This window comes from Lissotriton helveticus, chromosome 1_1 (assembly GCF_964261635.1).
Source record: "Lissotriton helveticus chromosome 1_1, aLisHel1.1, whole genome shotgun sequence".
Classification (NCBI taxonomy): Eukaryota; Metazoa; Chordata; class Amphibia; order Caudata; family Salamandridae; genus Lissotriton; species Lissotriton helveticus.
The window spans coordinates 141,970,003-141,987,878 of NC_136057.1; the positions used below are offsets into that span (position 1 = coordinate 141,970,003).

The 17,876-nt window shown below is 46.7% G+C and overlaps 1 protein-coding gene across 1 annotated transcript in view; it reads left to right on the forward strand.

Annotated features, from left to right (window-relative positions):
- Nucleotides 1-17,072, forward strand: part of LOC144773182 (MLX-interacting protein-like) — a 170,670-nt gene extending 153,598 nt beyond the window's left edge. The window contains exon 18 of the mRNA XM_078658093.1: nt 15,687-17,072. Coding sequence (XP_078514219.1) covers nt 15,687-15,808 — 122 coding nt within the window. The 3' untranslated portion in view covers nt 15,809-17,072. The remainder of the gene's footprint in view (nt 1-15,686) is intronic.
- Nucleotides 17,073-17,876: the final 804 nt, after the last annotated feature.

Genomic DNA, 17,876 nt, shown 5'->3' on the forward strand with positions numbered 1-17,876 from the left:
GGGAAAGTTAATTTCCAACGCGTCCATTAAGTGCGCGTTAGATGCAGCCGACACAGCAGCTAGGGCCATAAACACTAGCGTTATGCTAAGGAGGCATGCCTGGCTCCGCATCTCTGGATTTAAGTCAGAAATCCAGACTACCCTGCTCAATCAGCCAGTAAACCCCAACTTCCTGTTTGGTCCAGAAGTAGACACCACTCTGGAGAAGATTAAGAAAGACACTGAAACTGCGAAATCCATGGGGGCTCTGCAGTCTCAGCAGTTCAGGGGTGGTTCCTTTCGACGCTCCGGTAACAGGGGAGCCTCAAGAGGACAAGCGTCACAACAAGCCTAGTACAGCAAGGGAGGCACACAAACCACCTATAACAAGAACAATAGGGGTGGATATCGTGGAAACAGTACCAAAGGCAGGGGACGTGGAAATAATAATACCAGATCCTCCGCCACTAACAAGCAGTGACGTCTTGTCACTGCCCCCCGCCCATATAACACCGGTCGGGGGGAGACTCGAGCAGTTCCTGCCAGTCTGGGAAAGCATAGCCACGGACAGGTGGGTGAGACAACTTATACAACACGGTTATTGTCTAGAACTAACCTCCACTCCGCCCAACATACCCCCAAGGCACCGTCCTATGTCCGCAGAGCACATGCACTTATTGCAGCAAGAAGTCGTATCCATGCTGCAAAAAGGGGCCATAGAGCTCGTGCCTGTAAAACAACAGGGAACAGGGGTGTACTCTCTGTACTTCTTAATCCCAAAAAAGGACGGATCCCTCAGGCCCATTCTAGACCTCAGGCCCATAAACCAGTATATCCTATCAGAACACTTTCACATGCTCACGTTACAGCAAGTTCTGCCGTTGCTCAGTCAAGGAGATTTCTTGGCAACCCTAGATCTAAAGGATGCCTATTTCCACATTCCCATTCACCCCAGTCACAGGAAATACCTCAGGTTCACCATCAACAACCAGCATTACCAGTTCAAGGTCCTGCCTTTCGGGGTCACTACAGCCCCCAGAGTGTTTACAAACTGTTTAGCGACAGTGGCCGCGCACCTTCGGAGACAACATATCCATGTCTATCCGTATCTGGACGACTGGCTAGTACAAGCAAAGTCAGCCCAGCAGTGTGCCAACCACATGTCCCGCACAATCCACCTCCTACACAGTCTGGGATTTTCGCTCAATTACCAAAAGTCCCATCTTCAACCCGCACATGTACAGCAGTACCTAGGCGCAGAAATAAACACGCTCACTGCCACGGCGCACCCGAACTCAGCGAGAGTCAACAGCATGCAACTGCTGATTCAGAGATTCAAGCCACAACACTCACTCCCGGCGCAGGTGTTCATGCAGCTGATAGGCATGATGGCCTCCTGCATCTTTATACTCCCTCACGCGAGGCTACACATGCGTCCGCTTCAGGAGTGCTTAGCACGCCAGTGGAACCAGGCTCAAGGACAGCTGAAAGACCTAGTGTTGGTGACCGGTCATGCATACAACTCTCTGCATTGGTGGAACACACAAAACCTTTGCAGGGGACGACCGTTCCAAGAGCCTGTACCACAAATAGTACTGACAACGGACGCATCTCTCCAGGGCTGGGGAGCGCATGTCCTCCATTATACAGTGCAGGGACTATGGACACCGCAACAGCGGAAGATGCACATCAACTTACTAGAACTGATGGCAATCTTCATGGCAATGAAGGCATTCAAGTTGCATCTCTGCAACAAAGTCGTGTTGATCCGGACGGACAACATGACTGCAATGTATTACATCCAAAAGCAAGGGGGGACACACTCTCCACAATTGTCACATCTAGCACAATGCATGTGGAAGTGGGCCATTCAAAGGAACATGTTCCTCATGGCGGAACACCTCCCAGGGACGGACAACCAGATAGCGGACTTGCTCAGCAGACACAGCCATCAGATGCACGAGTGGGAGATACATCCCTCAGTGCTCCAACCATACTTCCGTCGGTGGGGTCACCCAGAGATAGACCTATTCGCCACACACGAAAACGCAAAATGCTGCACCTTCGCCGCCAGGTTCCCACACCCGTAGTCTCAGGGCAATGCGATATGGATGAACTGGTCAAACAGATTTGCGTACGCCTTTCCTCCAGCTCCACTCATACCGCTAGTGGCACGCAAACTGAGGCAACACTCCATGACGCTCATCCTGGTTGCTCCAACGTGGGCAAGGCAAGCGTGGTACACCACGTTCCTAGAACTTTCTGTGGTTCCCCACGAGCGCCTACGGCTCACGCCCAGTCTCCTCACTCAGAACCATGGAGACATTCAGCACCCCGATCCGCAGCATTTGAGCCTTGCAATATGGCTCCTGAAGTCATAGAGTTTGGCTACTTAAACCTGCCCCCTGACTGCATGGACATCATAAAGGAGGCTAGGCGTCCTACCACAAGGGCCTGCTACGCGGCAAAATGGAAGCGCTATTATTGCTCCAATAATAACATAAATCCGCTGGATGCTTCCACGCAAAATCTCATAAGTTACTTGCTGCACCTATACAAGTGTAATCTAGCGTATAGTTCCATCAGGATACATTTAGCAGCAATGGCAGCTTATCTTCAAAATAGACAACACCTATCCCTTTTCAGAGTGCCAGCCATTGAAGCTTTTATGGAGGGACTGAAAAGGGTCATTCCTTCAAGACACCCGCCTTCGCCTGTCTGGAACCTCAACATCGTCCTCACCAGGCTCATGGGCCCAACATTTGAGCCACTTCACTCTTGTGAGATACAATTTCTCACATGGAAAGTGGCTTTTCTGGTGGCTATTACGTCACTACGACGAGTTAGCGAGCTGCAAGCCCTCACTATTCAAGAGCCTTTCATTCAGATACATGCTAATAGGGTTGTGCTACGCACCAACCCTAAATTTATGCCCAAGGTAGTGTCACAGTTCCACATTAACCAAACTATTGAACTACCTGTGTTCTTCCCAAATCCTGATTCAGTGGCAGACAGAGCACTACACACACTAGATGTTAAAAGGGCTCTCCTGTACTACATAGACAGGACTAAAGATTTCAGAAAAACTAAACAACTGTTTGTTGCCTTCTCTCCACAGCCCAAGGGCAACCCAATTTCTAAATCAGGTATAGCCAGATGGACTGTTAAATGCATCCAGATCTGTTATCAAAAGGCTAAACGCACGTTAACAATCCCCCCAAGAGCGCATTCCACACGCAAGTTGGGGGCATCCATGGCTTTCCTAGGTAACATCCCCCTAGAGGACATATGTAGAGCAGCCACATGGACCAACATGCACACATTCACCAAGCACTACTGCGTGGATGTCCACTCCAAACAGCAAGCTGCTGTGGGTCAGGCTGTTCTCAAAACTCTTTTTCAGACTGCTGCAGCTGGCACGGGCAACCGCCGCTAGGGAGGGTACTACTATTTATTCTATGCATAGATATAAATTCAGCAGCCCACATGCCTCGAACGGAATATGCTACTTACCAGTATGCATCTGTTCTTTGCATGTAGGGCTGCTGACATTTATATCGCCCGCCCTCCTCCCCGGTGCCTGTCGCAGCTGTAGCATTCAGAATTCACACAATTATTCTCACGCATGGTCATCACTTACTCTATCACACTCCATCTCTGCCACAATGGCGAAAAACAATCTGACCATGGAGGGGATGCCCATGCGCACTGTAGTCCAGGGAGGAGCCACCTATCTCGTGATACTTTGAAGACTCTTCCAGGACAACAATGTGCAATCATCCGGACCCAACACTAGGCGGCGATCTATGCATAGATATAAATGTCAGCAGCCCTACATGCCAAGAACAGATGCATACTGGTAAGTAGCATATTCCTTTAAATCTCTAGAAACAACTACAATACCCCAAATGCACCATTTTTATCTGCAAGGGGACCTGCCATGTCCCAGTCCAAAGAACAAGTGTCTCACAATCCACAAAATTCAAAATATAGACTTCATCCATCCATAAAGGTTCTCAAGCATTGTAAATGAAAAAATTCACAGAATATGTAATGATTGGAAGCTTTCCACTAAAAATGCAAAAGTCACATGACCATTTCAAAAGGAACGCTACGAACAGGAACCGGGTCAGGAGTCCTCCGGGAGCTAAGCTGAGAAAAGACAGAGCCAGGAGTCTGTGCAACTGCAGTGTTTAACTAAATGAGTTTACCGGCATTCTGCATTGTGAGCAGAAGCTATTGAAGAGGACAAAGTAAACTTAAACCGCGTATTAATGTAAACGCACTCTTTTCAGCTTTTAGACCTTTGAACAGTTGGCGATACAGACATCGTACAAGCATACCTATTCATTGCTCATTCGTCGCGTTGCAGTAAGGATTAAAATATTGCAACAAAGAAGCATCCAGAAAGTGAGTTAAATACAATGTTTCGTAATAGTCGTAAAATGAGAAAATCTGACTCAACGGATAAATAAGTAACACTGTGAACTCTCTTACTTTTCAGAGATGGCAAAAGTCGTGAAGACATACTCAGCACACCACTAGCAGTAGAAAAAGAGCACTATAAACATTGAATAACATGGAGTCTCTACAGTACGAGTGACAAAACGAGCAAGCAGCTCAGCAATATGTCCTCTTGTCAAATAGAGTAAATCCCCCCGCTTTCAGATAAAAAACAACCCCTTTCTTTTCTTATCCCTGCAGAACTCCTAAATACCTCAATCACAAGAAGCTCTTGAATCACAAGTAACGGTCCAGGTCTTTCTACCTTACTAATAATTGAGACAAAAAGCAGTAACATATTCAGAAAAAGGTTTAATTTTAATAATTATTTTTTACTTTCCTTAAATATTTCAGATTACACCGAGTCAATTTGCCCTGAAGATAATCCCTTGATAATACAGGAATTTGAATCGCGTCAGCACTTTTCTGTGACACTATGAGTGCTGTCTATGAAATGTCGCCCATAGGCAAGATAGGGCTAATCAACTAAAAACATATCCCACACAGTCCTTGAGCGTAGCCCCATGGTTTAAGGAACTCTAAAAAAAAAAGTCAGTTAAGTAGTTCTCTTAAATAGAGTTCCTGTATGACATGGATCTTGACAAATAGTAGGTGTAATGTGATTTTTGCACTTTTGATCAATGTGATTTATGCATTTGCTTATAGAAATAATTGGTTTGAGGCATCTGAACTGCAGATTACACACTGTGCATAGATCGCCACCTAGTGTTGGGCTGGATGTTTGCAGTTTGTTGTCCTGAAAATTTCTTTGGAAGTCACGAGATAGGTGACTCCTCCTTTGGACCACATTGCGAGTGGGCATCGGCTCCATCCTCAGATAGTTTTTTCCGCCATCGGGCTCGGATGTTTTTCCTGGGCTCCGGTTTGGAACCGAATTTCCTTTGGAGCGCAATCCTCACCCAGTTCGAAGGTATTGTTTCGATCGCGCTCCACTTCTACGCAATACTTCACCACTTCGAAGTCTTCGATTCCGGTCGTCGACGAAGTCCTTCGGGCCTACCTAGGCCTTACTCTCTGGCTCATGGAAAGGAGGCCATTCAAGAAGTGTCCGTAATGTGGGTCGAAGTTTCCCCACACAGATCTACATGAGGTGTGCAACCTTTGCCTCTCACCGGAGCACGAGGCCAAAGACTGTTCCGCTTGTGCCTCTTTCCGCTCCAAAAAGACGATTCGGGACCGAGGAGCTCGAAGAACAATGGCTCTCTCGTCAGCGTCGATTCCTGACGACATCTTTGAAGAAGGCGTTGACGTGCCAGAACACCTGCAGGCCGAAGAAAGTGCCAGCTCCTCTGATGCCGAAGACTCAGACGTCGAGGACATCATTCCAGCTCAACGGGTCGTAAGTAAGACCGTCGACCCCAACCCTTCCTCGACACCTTCACCTCATCTTCGGGCCCGGGTTCACACCGAGAGACTGCTTCCCACGCCCGCCTTCGGGCCCTGCAAAGAAGCCTACTAAGCCTTCAGGCGGCTCGGGCTCGAGTCAGCCTGTTCCCGGTGCCGATCCCATACCGACACCAAAAAAGAAGCCATCTTCCTCAATCATGCCGACTACTGCTCCGCCAACTAAGCACTTGGTGCCGAAGACAGGCACCGGCTCATCGATGCCAAAAACGCACTCGGAGCCAAGTAAAAAACCACCTAAAGGTCCCGACTCACATGCTTCGGGGCCGAAAAAACACCCGGAACCGAAAAAACACCCGAAGCCGAAAAAACACGTTCCGGTAAAAGACATTTCGAAAGGTCATACTTCTAAGCCAAAACACCCTAGACCGGCTACCGAGTCGGTGCCGAAAAAATCTCCGAAACCGAAAACTTCGACGCTGAAGGATCTGCCCTACACAGAAGAGCTTTTTACACCAGATCCTACTCAAAAGACTCTTGTAAAGGATCCTAAGACTGGCCAACTAGCTCCCAGCTCCAAGAAGAGACCACTAGAGGCACCTGCACCTCCTCCTCCTCCAAAGAAGAGAGACATTGCAACCTCTCCATTAAGGGTCCCTTCTCCACCACCTTCCCATACTGTTCCTCCTCCTACACCTCCTCCACCACATCATTCGCCTACACCATCCACTAATCCAGAGGATGTAGATACAGACTCTGATGACACAGGTGGGGGTGCACATGACCCAGCAGGGACCAATAGTCCCCCTCAGTCACCTAACCCATGGGATGATTGTAACACCCCTGATGTGCCTTACGTCCCCCAAGACGATGTATAACCCTCCAGGCCATCCCCACCAGAGGACACTAAAGGTTTAAACCTACTAATCCAGAGAACTGCCAAGTACCATGGGGTTGACTTGCACACCGATACTATGGAGGAAGATTTCCTATTGGACACTTTTGATAATTCACAAAGGTCCACTGCCATTTTGCCAATGCTTAAAGGGGTCATTAAGCACGCAACAGAGGTATTTAAAGATTCCGTCAGGGCTCGGGTCCTCAACCCTCACATTTAGAAAAAATACAAAGCTGCCCCTACAGATCCAGATTACATTAGAGGTCCAGCACCATTAGATTCTTTAGTAGTATCTAATGCACGTAAACGTGCTAATTCACAGACATCAGGTGAGGCCTCACCACCTGAAAAAGAATCTAAACTCCTTGACGCCTCTGATAAGCGCACGGCGTCACAGGCAGCTAACATATGACGCATTGCCAATACTCAAGCGTTGTTGGCAAGATATGACAGGGCACATTATGATGAACTGGAGTCATCATCATCATATACTTTATTCGGTTTCTTTGATACAAAACCATAAAAGTTCATAATACATATAATTTACAATCCAAATTATAATAAAAACACTTAAAGAGACCAAAATACAGTAAGGCAGGGTCCCAATCATAAAAAATTCTTTCCCACACCGAGGTTGAGACAGTATCAGAGGGGTTCGAAGTTAGTCATTAGGGTTCATAAGTAGTCATTGTTACATGTCCAGGTGTTTCCCAAAAATTCATGGTGCATTTTATAAGACCGGCCACATGGGATATGATTTCGAAAGACGGGGAAAACACGGAATTTTTGGATAGAAGTCATGTAAGTCCCATATAGATATTGGGCCGTCTCTCTCTTGAGGCGGCCAGGTTTTCAGGTAAGGGACGATGTTTCTGTCTCTAAATCTCACAAGTACCAAGTCCCCAGGTACATCTTTAGGAAGTGAACCCAACCAACCCACCCTTCTGACACTCCTTATTGCTCCGTATAAATTACGAGGCAGTGGCCTATTTTTTGACAGCCAAAATTTGGTTTTATTAACTAGGTCATGTTGTCTCTCAATTTTTCCAAGTCCAAGAGCAGGAACACCCGCAAGGATGCACACGTATGGGGCCGCTTCCGGTGGTAAATGAATAGAGTTGACTTTATTGTAGACTACTCCAGGTGCGGTCAGCTGGGGAAGGGAAGCTTTAGCGGGGTATTTAGCTATTTTTTGCCCTGATACACTAGGGCCAGTTGGTTGTATTTGGGAGCTTTTATCCTGCACAGTTGGTTTAGAGCCTTGATGAATAGGAGGTGACTTAGGACAGTTGGAGGTGTCACTACATTTGTCAGCCAGCCGGTTTGACTTGATGGCTGACTCTATTCCAATGAGCCTATCCCCTAACATGTTAATTTTTTCCAACAACGGAGCTATCATAGAACTGACCAATTGTTCAATGAGCGGTAGTATTTGCAGGTATGAAGGAGAAGTTAGGGCATCTGGGAGCTCAACAGTCACTGGGATCATTGGGGAATTGACAGTGGATAAGCTTGGGGGCATTTTTAGGATTTTAGAGTCGTTTCCACCTTGATTTGCACCATTATGTATCATTTTCACAGATGGAACCTGAGGGGGTTCAATACTTAGAGTGTTCAGGCTGCAGGTTTTGTTTGCTAATGTGGGATGATCTGTGCGTATGTCCTTGTCTGGTTGTATACGAACGCTTTTGGGCGGAGGGGGAGTTTCCAATGTAGCATATTTGGTTTGACATAGGAGATTTAACTCGTCTAACAAGGAGAATATTTGCCCAGAGCCTGCTACGGTGGTTGAATGGTCCCCCTTGGAGGTCATGATCGTAAAGGGATATAGGGCAACAATATGCGTACAAATCCACAAAAAGGCGACAAAACGGTTGGAAAGGGTCTTTACCTTCTTGATAGTGAGCCTTCGAGGTGGCAGCCAAAGGGGTTGGCCCGTCCCGTCCCTCTCCGGCCTCTGAGGGCCACAGAGGGCCCGCCCTTTGCCCGGCCTTAGCCCCGGGCGTCGACCCGCGCGCGATCCCGCGACGCGGGGTCTGATGTCCTTAAGTTGCACCTCCTTTGGCGGAAATCCGCTGTTGCGCCGCTATGGCGTCTGGGGGATGAAGTCTTTTGGCCCCTCGCGGCCGGTGGTACTGGTTTGCGGCGTCCGTGGGCAGGTGAGCAGAAAGATTGACCCCCTGTGCATATGGACGCTAACAGCAAAGTATGCCCCCGAGTGTTTGCTGGGCCCCCCGCTTCACCGGGTCTGATGTCCTTAAGTTGCGCCTCCTTTGGCGGAAATCCGCTGTTGCGCCGCTAGGGCGTCTGGGGATGAAGTCTTTTGGCCCCTCGCGGCCGGTGGTACTGGTTTGCGGCGTCCGTGGGCAGGTGAGCAGAAAGATTGACCCCCTGTGCATATGGACGCTAACAGCAAAGTATGCCCCCGAGTGTTTGCTGGAGTCCATAATGCAGCATCCACCAGAGAAGTATAAAAATAGGGCCAATGAACTCATACAAGAAGGTAAAAATATTACTAATACTTCCATTCGTTGTGCCCTAGATGCTGCAGATACTGCCTCAAGGGCAATCAATACCAGTACCCTTTTGCATAGACATGCCTGGCTACGTATTTCAGGTTTTAAACCGAAGGTTCAAAATTCCATCCTTAATCAGCCATTTGATGAGACACATTTATTTGGCCCTAATGTCGATGTGTCTTTAGAGAAAATGAAAAAAGACACCGACACAGCAAAATCTATGGGAGCCTTGCAGCTGCAAGCTCCCAGACGTTCTTTTCGTCGCTCATCATATAGAGTCAACGCAAGAGGATACTCCTCCGAAAGCCCCTCCACTTCCTACAAGACCCCTAGCCAATCCACATTCACTAGGGGGTTACAGGGGAAACAACAACAAAGGCAGAGGCAAAACCAACAACTCCCGCTCTGCCTCCACCCCTACCCAATGACTTTTCTCCCCTTCCCCCCCAACATTCCACTCCTGTGGGGGGGGAGACTGCAACAATTCCTTCCTGCCCTGGACAAACATCATATCAGACAGGTGGGTGCGACAAATTATTCAGTCAGGTTACTGTCTAGAACTAACATCTACCCCCCCCCCAAATATACCACCCAAATAGCGCCCAATATCACAAGAACATCTATCACTGTTAAAGCAAGAAGTAATATCTTTGCTAGAAAAAAGTGCAATAGAACCAGTTCCTCTGCACCAACAAAACAAGGGGGTTTATTCCCTATACTTTCTTATCCCAAAGAAGGACGGCTCTCTAAGGCCTATTCTGAACCTCAGACCGCTAAACATATACATACAGTCAGACCATTTTCACTTGGTCACACTCCAACAAGTCCTTCCTCTCCTGTTACAAAACAACTTCCTTGCTACTCTAGATCTCAAGGACGCATACTTCCAAATTCTCATTCACAAAGCTCACAGGAAGTATCTCAGATTTGTAATAGACGGGCAGCGCTATCAAATCAAAGTACTCCCATTCGGAGTCGCAACAGCACCAAGAGTAGTCACCAAGTGCCTAGCAGTAGTGGCAGCACATTTACGAAGACAGCACATCCACGTCTTCCCGTACCTCGACGACTGGCTCATAAAAGCCAGCTCATACAACCAGTGTGTGGAACACACTCATGCCACAATCCAACTGCTCCACAACTTGGGGTTCACAATAAACCACACCAAGTCTCATCTGCAACAATCCAAAGTACAACAGTACCTCGGTGCCACAATAAACACCTCAACAGCGCTAGCTTATCCCACTCCAGTAAGGATAGCCAGCATACAAACTCTTCTCACAAAGTTTCAGCCACAACACTCCCTTCCAGCACGAGTGTTCATGCAGCTCATAGGGATGATGGCCTCTTGCATTTTCATAGTGCCCCATTCAAGACTTCAAATGCGTTCTCAACAAGAGTGCCTATCACGTCAATGGAACCAGGCTCAAGTTCAATTAACAGACATAGTGTTGGTAGACGGTTAGATTCATCGCTCTCTGCAGTAGTGGAACACCAAAAACCTTTCCAAGGGACGACCGTTCCTAGAGCCAGTTCCTTAGATAATCTTGACAGCGTACGCATCGCTCTGCGCCTGGGGAGCTCACCTACTGCAACACAACGTGCAAGGCAGGTGGACCCCGCAACAAAAGTTACTCCACATCAATCATCTGGAGTTACTAGCTATATTCCTAGCTCTGAAAGCTTTCCAACAGCAAGTATCAAACAAAGCTGTGTTAGTCCGCACGGACAACATGACAGCCATGTATTACATACAGAAACAGGGCGGAACACACTCCCTGCAACTCTCTCATCTAGCACAATACATATGGCAGTGGGCTATACCTCAAAACATATTCTCCTTAGCCCAGCATGTCCCAGGAGTACAAAATACCATAGCAGATCTGTTAAGTCGTCAGACACAACAGATCCACGAGTGGGAACTTCAACCGCAAGTTCTTCAACCTTTCTTTCAGATGTGGGGACAACCTCAGATAGACCTCTCTGCCACCCACGAAGATGCCAAATGCCCAAGCTTCACCACCAGATATCCACACCCACTGTCCAAAGGCAATGTGATATGGCTGAACTGGTCAAACAAATTTGTGTACGCTTTTCCACCTCTACCACTCGTGCCACTAGTAGTAAGCAAACTACAGTAGCATTCTCTAACCCTCATCCTAGTTGCTCCAACATGGGCCAAACAGCCGTGGTACATCACACTGCTACAACTGTCTGTAGTACCGCACCAAAAACTATACCTGTCTCCAGGCCTTTTAACTCAGAACCATGGTGAGATCCGGCATCTGGACCCAGCTCAGCTCAACCTTGCGATCTGGCTCCTGAAATCCTAGAATTTGGATATCTTAACCTTCCTCCATACTGCATGAGTGTCATAAAAGAAGCTAGAAGTCCAACCACTAGAGCATGTTATGCAGCTAAGTGGAAACGCTTTGTAATATATTGTCACAACAACAATATTAATCCCCTAGACGTGTCTATTCAACACATCATAGGATACTTACTGCACCTCCAAACATGTAACTTAGCCTACACGTCTATTAGACTTTATCGTGCTGCAATAGCAGCATATCTGCAAAACAGACAGCATCTATCTCTGTTCAGAGTGCCTTCTATTAAAGCCGTTATGGAAGGCCTTAAAAGAATAATTCCTCCCAGAGTACCACCTTCACCTGTGTGGAATTTAAACATTGTTCTCACACGGCTAATGGGACCTCCCTTCGAACCCTTACATAAATGTGAACTACAGTTTTTGACATGGAAGGTTGCGTTCCTTGTAGCTATTACTTCTCTGCGGAGAGTTAGTGAACTACAAGCACTAACCATTCAAGAGCCCTTCTTGCAAATGCATAACAATAAGGTCGTTCTCCGTACTAATCCAAAATTTCTGCCCGAAGTCATTTCTCCCTTCCACCTCAATCAATCTGTGGAACTGCCCGTTTTCTTCTCACAGCCAGAAAGAACTCTTCATACCCTAGATGTGAAAAGAGCATTGCTATACTACATCGAGAGAACACAACCCTTTTGTAAGCCAAAACAACTTTTTGTGTCTTTCTCACCACCACATAAGGTTAATCCCATTTCAAAATCTAGGATAGCTAGATGGATTGTCAAATGCATACAGATTTGTTGCCACAAAGCTAAACGTATGTTATCTGTTCCCCCTAAAGCCCACTCTACAAGGAAAATAGGGGCTTCAATGGCATTTTTAGGGAACATTCCCCTATATGACATCTGCAGAGCAGCTACCTGGTCTACACCACACACATTCACAAAACACTATTGTGTAGATGTGCAAACCTAACAACAAGCTAATGTGGACCAGGCTGTTCTATAAACATTATTTCAAACTACTGCAACAGATAGGGGTGGTCGCCGCTAAGAGTGGGTACTGCTATACAATCCATGCACAGGGTGTAAGCTGCAGCTCATATGCCTCGAACGGAAAATGCTACTTACCAGTATGCATCTGTTCTTGGCATGTAGAGCTGCAGAGTTACACACGCCCACCAGCCTCCCCCGCTACCCTTGTCTGTTCCAGTATTCTCTTAATTAGATACAGCTTACACGGACATCCTTCCTCTTCTTGCAAAGCTCCATTATTTCCCTAATGGCGAAAAACAATCTGAGGATGGAGCCGATGCCCATGCGCAATGTGGTCCAAAGGAGGAGTCACCTATCTCGTGACTTTCAAAGAACTTTTCAGGACAGCAACAAACTTCAAACATCCGGGCCCAACACTAGGTGGCGAACTATGCACAGTGTGCAACTCTGCAGCTCTACATGCCAAGAACAGATGCATACTGGTAAGTAACATTTTCCTTTTCATCCTATGTATTGATTTGTTTTGAGCACTAAGTGTATCGTTTTATGTTTTGGCATGCATTTGAATGTTATACAACATGTATAAAAGGTGTTTAAATAATGGCAATTATATAGCCAGGACCAAGATAAAGCAAATCCATTGGTCCTTAATCTGCTAAATAAATAGCAAGAACCAAAATAAGGTGGTCCGATCTACTTGTTTAAAAAAAAAAAAAATGTTTCCCACGTCCTATCTGGCCATCAAAATAGGGCGTAACCCCATATTACAAGACAGCCATGCGTGACCTTCTCTTTTTCTTAGTGTGGTTGGTAATCGTGTACGTTTTTGTACTTATCAGTACGGAGCTCTGTTGCCAAGGAACCCCCAAAGTGTACCCTTTTTTGTGTTAGTGCCTGCTGCTTTCAACCCAGCTAAGGTCACGACTAAAGGTGGAGGAACAGTCAGAGGCCATATGTCTCTTTACGTATACCCTTGCGGGTAGTCTGCCTTAGTTGAGTTACTTGGCCTTTGTTATGCCTGGCCCAGGCTGGGACATCGTGAAGCATTCCTGTACGTAGTGTGGAGTGGGTGGGTAGCCACCATAATACCCATCTTTGATGCAGAAGTAAAATCCACCCCTACTTTATTTCCTGTGTTGTAGCCATCCCTCCTGACAACTGAGCCACCTGATAGAGGTGAATCTACGTAAAAACTGAACTCAATCTGGCCTCTGTGTGGACACTGGGCAGAGTCTAGGGTTTTCTCTCAGGGGAACCCTTCATAGGGACAAGGGAAATAGGCTTGATATTTACCCACCCACTGGGTACAACAGCTTTCATGGGAGATGGACATGTACTAGTTCAACCCAAAGAAAGCCCTACATTTTATACAAAAGGTGCACATTGAGTTAAACAGATTCCAGCAGCACTTACCAGTCCTTTCATAATTCTACTTTCCCATATGCATGGCCAGATGTCCTTCGGACATGTCCCAAACATCAGTGAGACAAAGAACCCCAGTTTTAGGGACTGAATGGAGGTTTTAGGGGAAGATCCAGTAGCCAGTCTGCCCACTGTGGCAGAGGTAAAAGGACAGAGACCCTACTCCATAATTCTATCACCACGACAGACAGTCAGCGCATAGGCTAGGTTAAGATAGGGGTAGACACTCTAACTCAGACTGAGGGTACACTTTCCGTGTCCTCTTGATCGCGGAGCATAACTCTGTAGTCATGAAAAATGCTAAATACTGGGAGTAGTTCTAGTGTGCTTGAACAATCATAGAGGCGAAGTCAATGAAGGAAAAACATCAGGCTGAAGAGAAAAAGTGCAGGGCAACCTCGCTTTCTGAAGCCATCAATTGGCTTTAATTCATAGACAAAGTTTTTGTAAGTGTCTTTGGAGGTCCTTGAGAAGTCTAGGGTGTATGAAACATTAATGTAAGTGTTCTTGACCAGTGTGCTGAAAGTAACTTGTGATTGAGCTTGGCTCTGAATCGCCCTTTCACTTATCTTTGATGCGTTTTTTAATTGTTGCATTCTTCCTTCTTTCTCTCTTGCATGATCCCTTTCCTTATTCAAACTCATCCTCCCTTTTTACACCTCCAATCCGCACAACCTTCTTCCTGTCATATGATTAACATTCATCACCCTTTTATTTCACCTACTCTACCTTTGCACAATTTTCTTCTCTTTTCTTCATGTTTAACTCTTGCACTCTCACCTGCGACTCATGCACCCTCGCCTGTGACTCTTGCACCCTCGCCTGCAATTCTTGCACCCTTGCCTGCGATTCTTGCACCCTCACCTGCGATTCTTGCACCCTCGCCTGCGGCTCTTGCACCCTCGCCTGCGACTCCTGCACCCTCGCCTGCGACTCTTGCACCCTCGCCTGCGACTCTTGCACCCTCGCCTGCGACTCTTGCACCCTCGCTCGCGACTCGTGTACCCTCTCCTGCGACTCGTGTACCCTCTCCTGCGACTCGTGCACCCTCTCCTGTGACTCTTGCTCTCTCTCCTGCGACTCTTGCACTCTCCCTCCTTTGCCTCTGCAACTCCTACACCTCTTAACCCTCCTCTCACTTCACTACATCTAACTCTTTGCTCTATGTGCCTTTGCCTTTCGCCACTTGGAAATTCACTCATGCTTTCCCTTGAGATCCTCTTTTCCTCTTTTTTCTGTTTTTATTAAATAATTTCTTCTTTAATTGGTGTTGCACTGTTTTTGTCATTCTCTAAACATGTCTTACCACATTGTGTCCTCTTTCCATCATTTTTCTTTTGTTTCTCTCTCCCTTGTCGCTTCTCTTTTTCTTCCTTTGTGTCCTATTTGGTGCTGTCTTGCTCGTTTGCTGCTAATCTTCTGCCATCTTTTCTCCACGTCCCCTCTTTACTTCTGGTGGTTTTACTCCCCTTTGTCTTTCCTCCTTTTATCTCCTTCAACTGCTTTATATTTCCTGCCCTCTCCATGAACTATCTCCCATTTTGTTTGTGGCTTTTTCCATACTCGTAATCTATGGCTTCTCTCCGATATGCGTAAATGCTTTCCCTTTCTTCTACCTTCCCATCCCCCCTTTTCACTCATTCACACACCCCTTTTTATCTGTCCTCACCTTTTAGCCATCAGTTCATCACTCCTTCAGATCATCAAGGTGACCTCTATCCTGTCCAACCCTGGCCGCCTCCCTGAGCAGGCCCGACAGGCCGTTGCCAAGAACAGCCAGGGCAAAGGGAGCAGTTAGTGGACTGAAGCCACGAAGGAGACACCTGTAATTGGCCCTCAGTGAGGATCTACTGACCAGATACTGATGGGAAGATATGCCTGCAGAAAACCTGCCACTGAAGAGCTGTCTGGGCACAGCAGCCCTCTGCAAGTACGTACAGACCAGAGACCTGCCTTCAATGGAGCCTGCCTTGCTTTCTCTCCTCTTATCCTAAAGTCATTAGACTTGAAAATAAGATGAGGGATGCTCCGTGCCCCCCCAACACTGTGAACGTGAGATTACCCATATAACTGCCTGTGATCCACATCTTGGGTACACATTTAGTAAGTTGAGTAGAAAAGCGAGAAGGTCTGCACAGAATGCACAGGCTGATATTGCACAACAGAACAAAAGAGAGCATAAGTGATGGAACATTGACCAGGAAATTAAAGGGAGACTGTGCAGTATAGGATACTGCTTGGCATCATTAAAAATGAGCTGAAAGACAGAATGCATGTAATGCAGAAGGGAGACAAATCAGGACACTTACATCTGCAGTATCCTCACAGAACAAAGACCGCGAGAAGGAGAAGAGGGACTTCAAGAAGCAAGCAGAAAGAAGAAAGTGGCTATCACTGGCATCCTTCTCTAAAGGCCTTCATCAGGACACTTCCACCTGCAGTATCCTGACAGAACAAAGACTGCGAGATGGAGAAGAAGGGCTTCAAGAAGCACACAGCAGGACAGAAGTCGCTACCACTAGGCAACCTTCTCTAATTGCCTTCTCTAGGGAAAGGTCTCCAAGATGAAGCCGCTTTGCGCGTTGCATGGGGGAAGCAGCTGGAGTGCATGCATGAGAGATGAATCCTGAGTCTACAGGCGTTCATGCAGCAACAGTACTTCATGCAGCAACAGAAGTGACCTATGATATGGTCAGCTTAGAAATGAGCAATGAAATATTATTTTTTAAGCTAATTCTGATCGCTGAAGCACAGAAAAATAAGCTTTTTTTTTTTTTTAAACGTTATCATTCGGAGGTGGTTTGTTCACATTCTATGATTCTACCAATCTCTTGCCTTCAGGGCTCTTGGCCCTTTGTTTTTGCGACGGTCACTACACAAGGAATAAGAGGACAACAAGGGCCCAATTGCACTCAAAAACTATTCGTCCAGAACAAAGTTAATGTGCTCAGCACATTTAGGGCCATCAGGGAAGCAGAGGGGTCTAAACTGTGCCACCTTTTGTGTAAACACTATGCATGTAAAACATGTCTGCCTTTTAAATACGTTTTTTAAGAATAAAAGAACCTGTGGTTTGGTAATTTGGGAGAGGCGGTGGGGTGACGAGGGAGGTATCTTTGAGGAGTGCTGGTGCCTATCTGCTCTGGTGATCACAGGTAAGAAAGAGAGGGGTTTTTGTGCACACTTGAAATATTCCTGCTGCCTAGAGATTCAATCTAGAATAGTTTTTAAATTGTAAAAAACTGTTGTACTGGAACAAATATGGAGCTCAAGGACAGAGGTTCCCTATGGACTGTATAAATTAGCATCATTCTGGACAAAGCATAACAGAGGACACAAACTACTAGGGGCCTTTGGTTAAATCCTGAATGACGGCTGTGGGGAAAAGACACCTCTTTGCATGAATCTGAGACACAAGGGGATACCCACTTCCAACTGAATTAGAGAACGCAAGTGTAGGGCTGAATCTGCACCTAAATCTGTGAGGCAGCCCCCTGCTTCCGTGCAGAGGTCTGTCCAGGTCAGACCATGTCTGAGGCATTTTGATTGGAGCAGAGGCAGGTGCTCACACCATATTGGGGGCGGAATCCATTCCAAACCCAGTCAGACAAGCGGATTCACTTTCATCTAAACACCCATAAGCAATGCTTAGGAGGGGGTGGTGCCTTCACAAGGGAGGTGGGAAGAGAGTGGGGGTAAATGAGATTCACAGGTTGGCAGTAGAAGAAACCCTACAGACTCTGAGTGACCAAGCAACTATTAAGATAGCATTATTTTTTCGGTGTGGGGAGCTTTGCCCTATAAGTTGTGACCTTCCCGATCCCCAGATTTTTCTGATAGAGGTGATTATTATAGGCTTGTTAAAC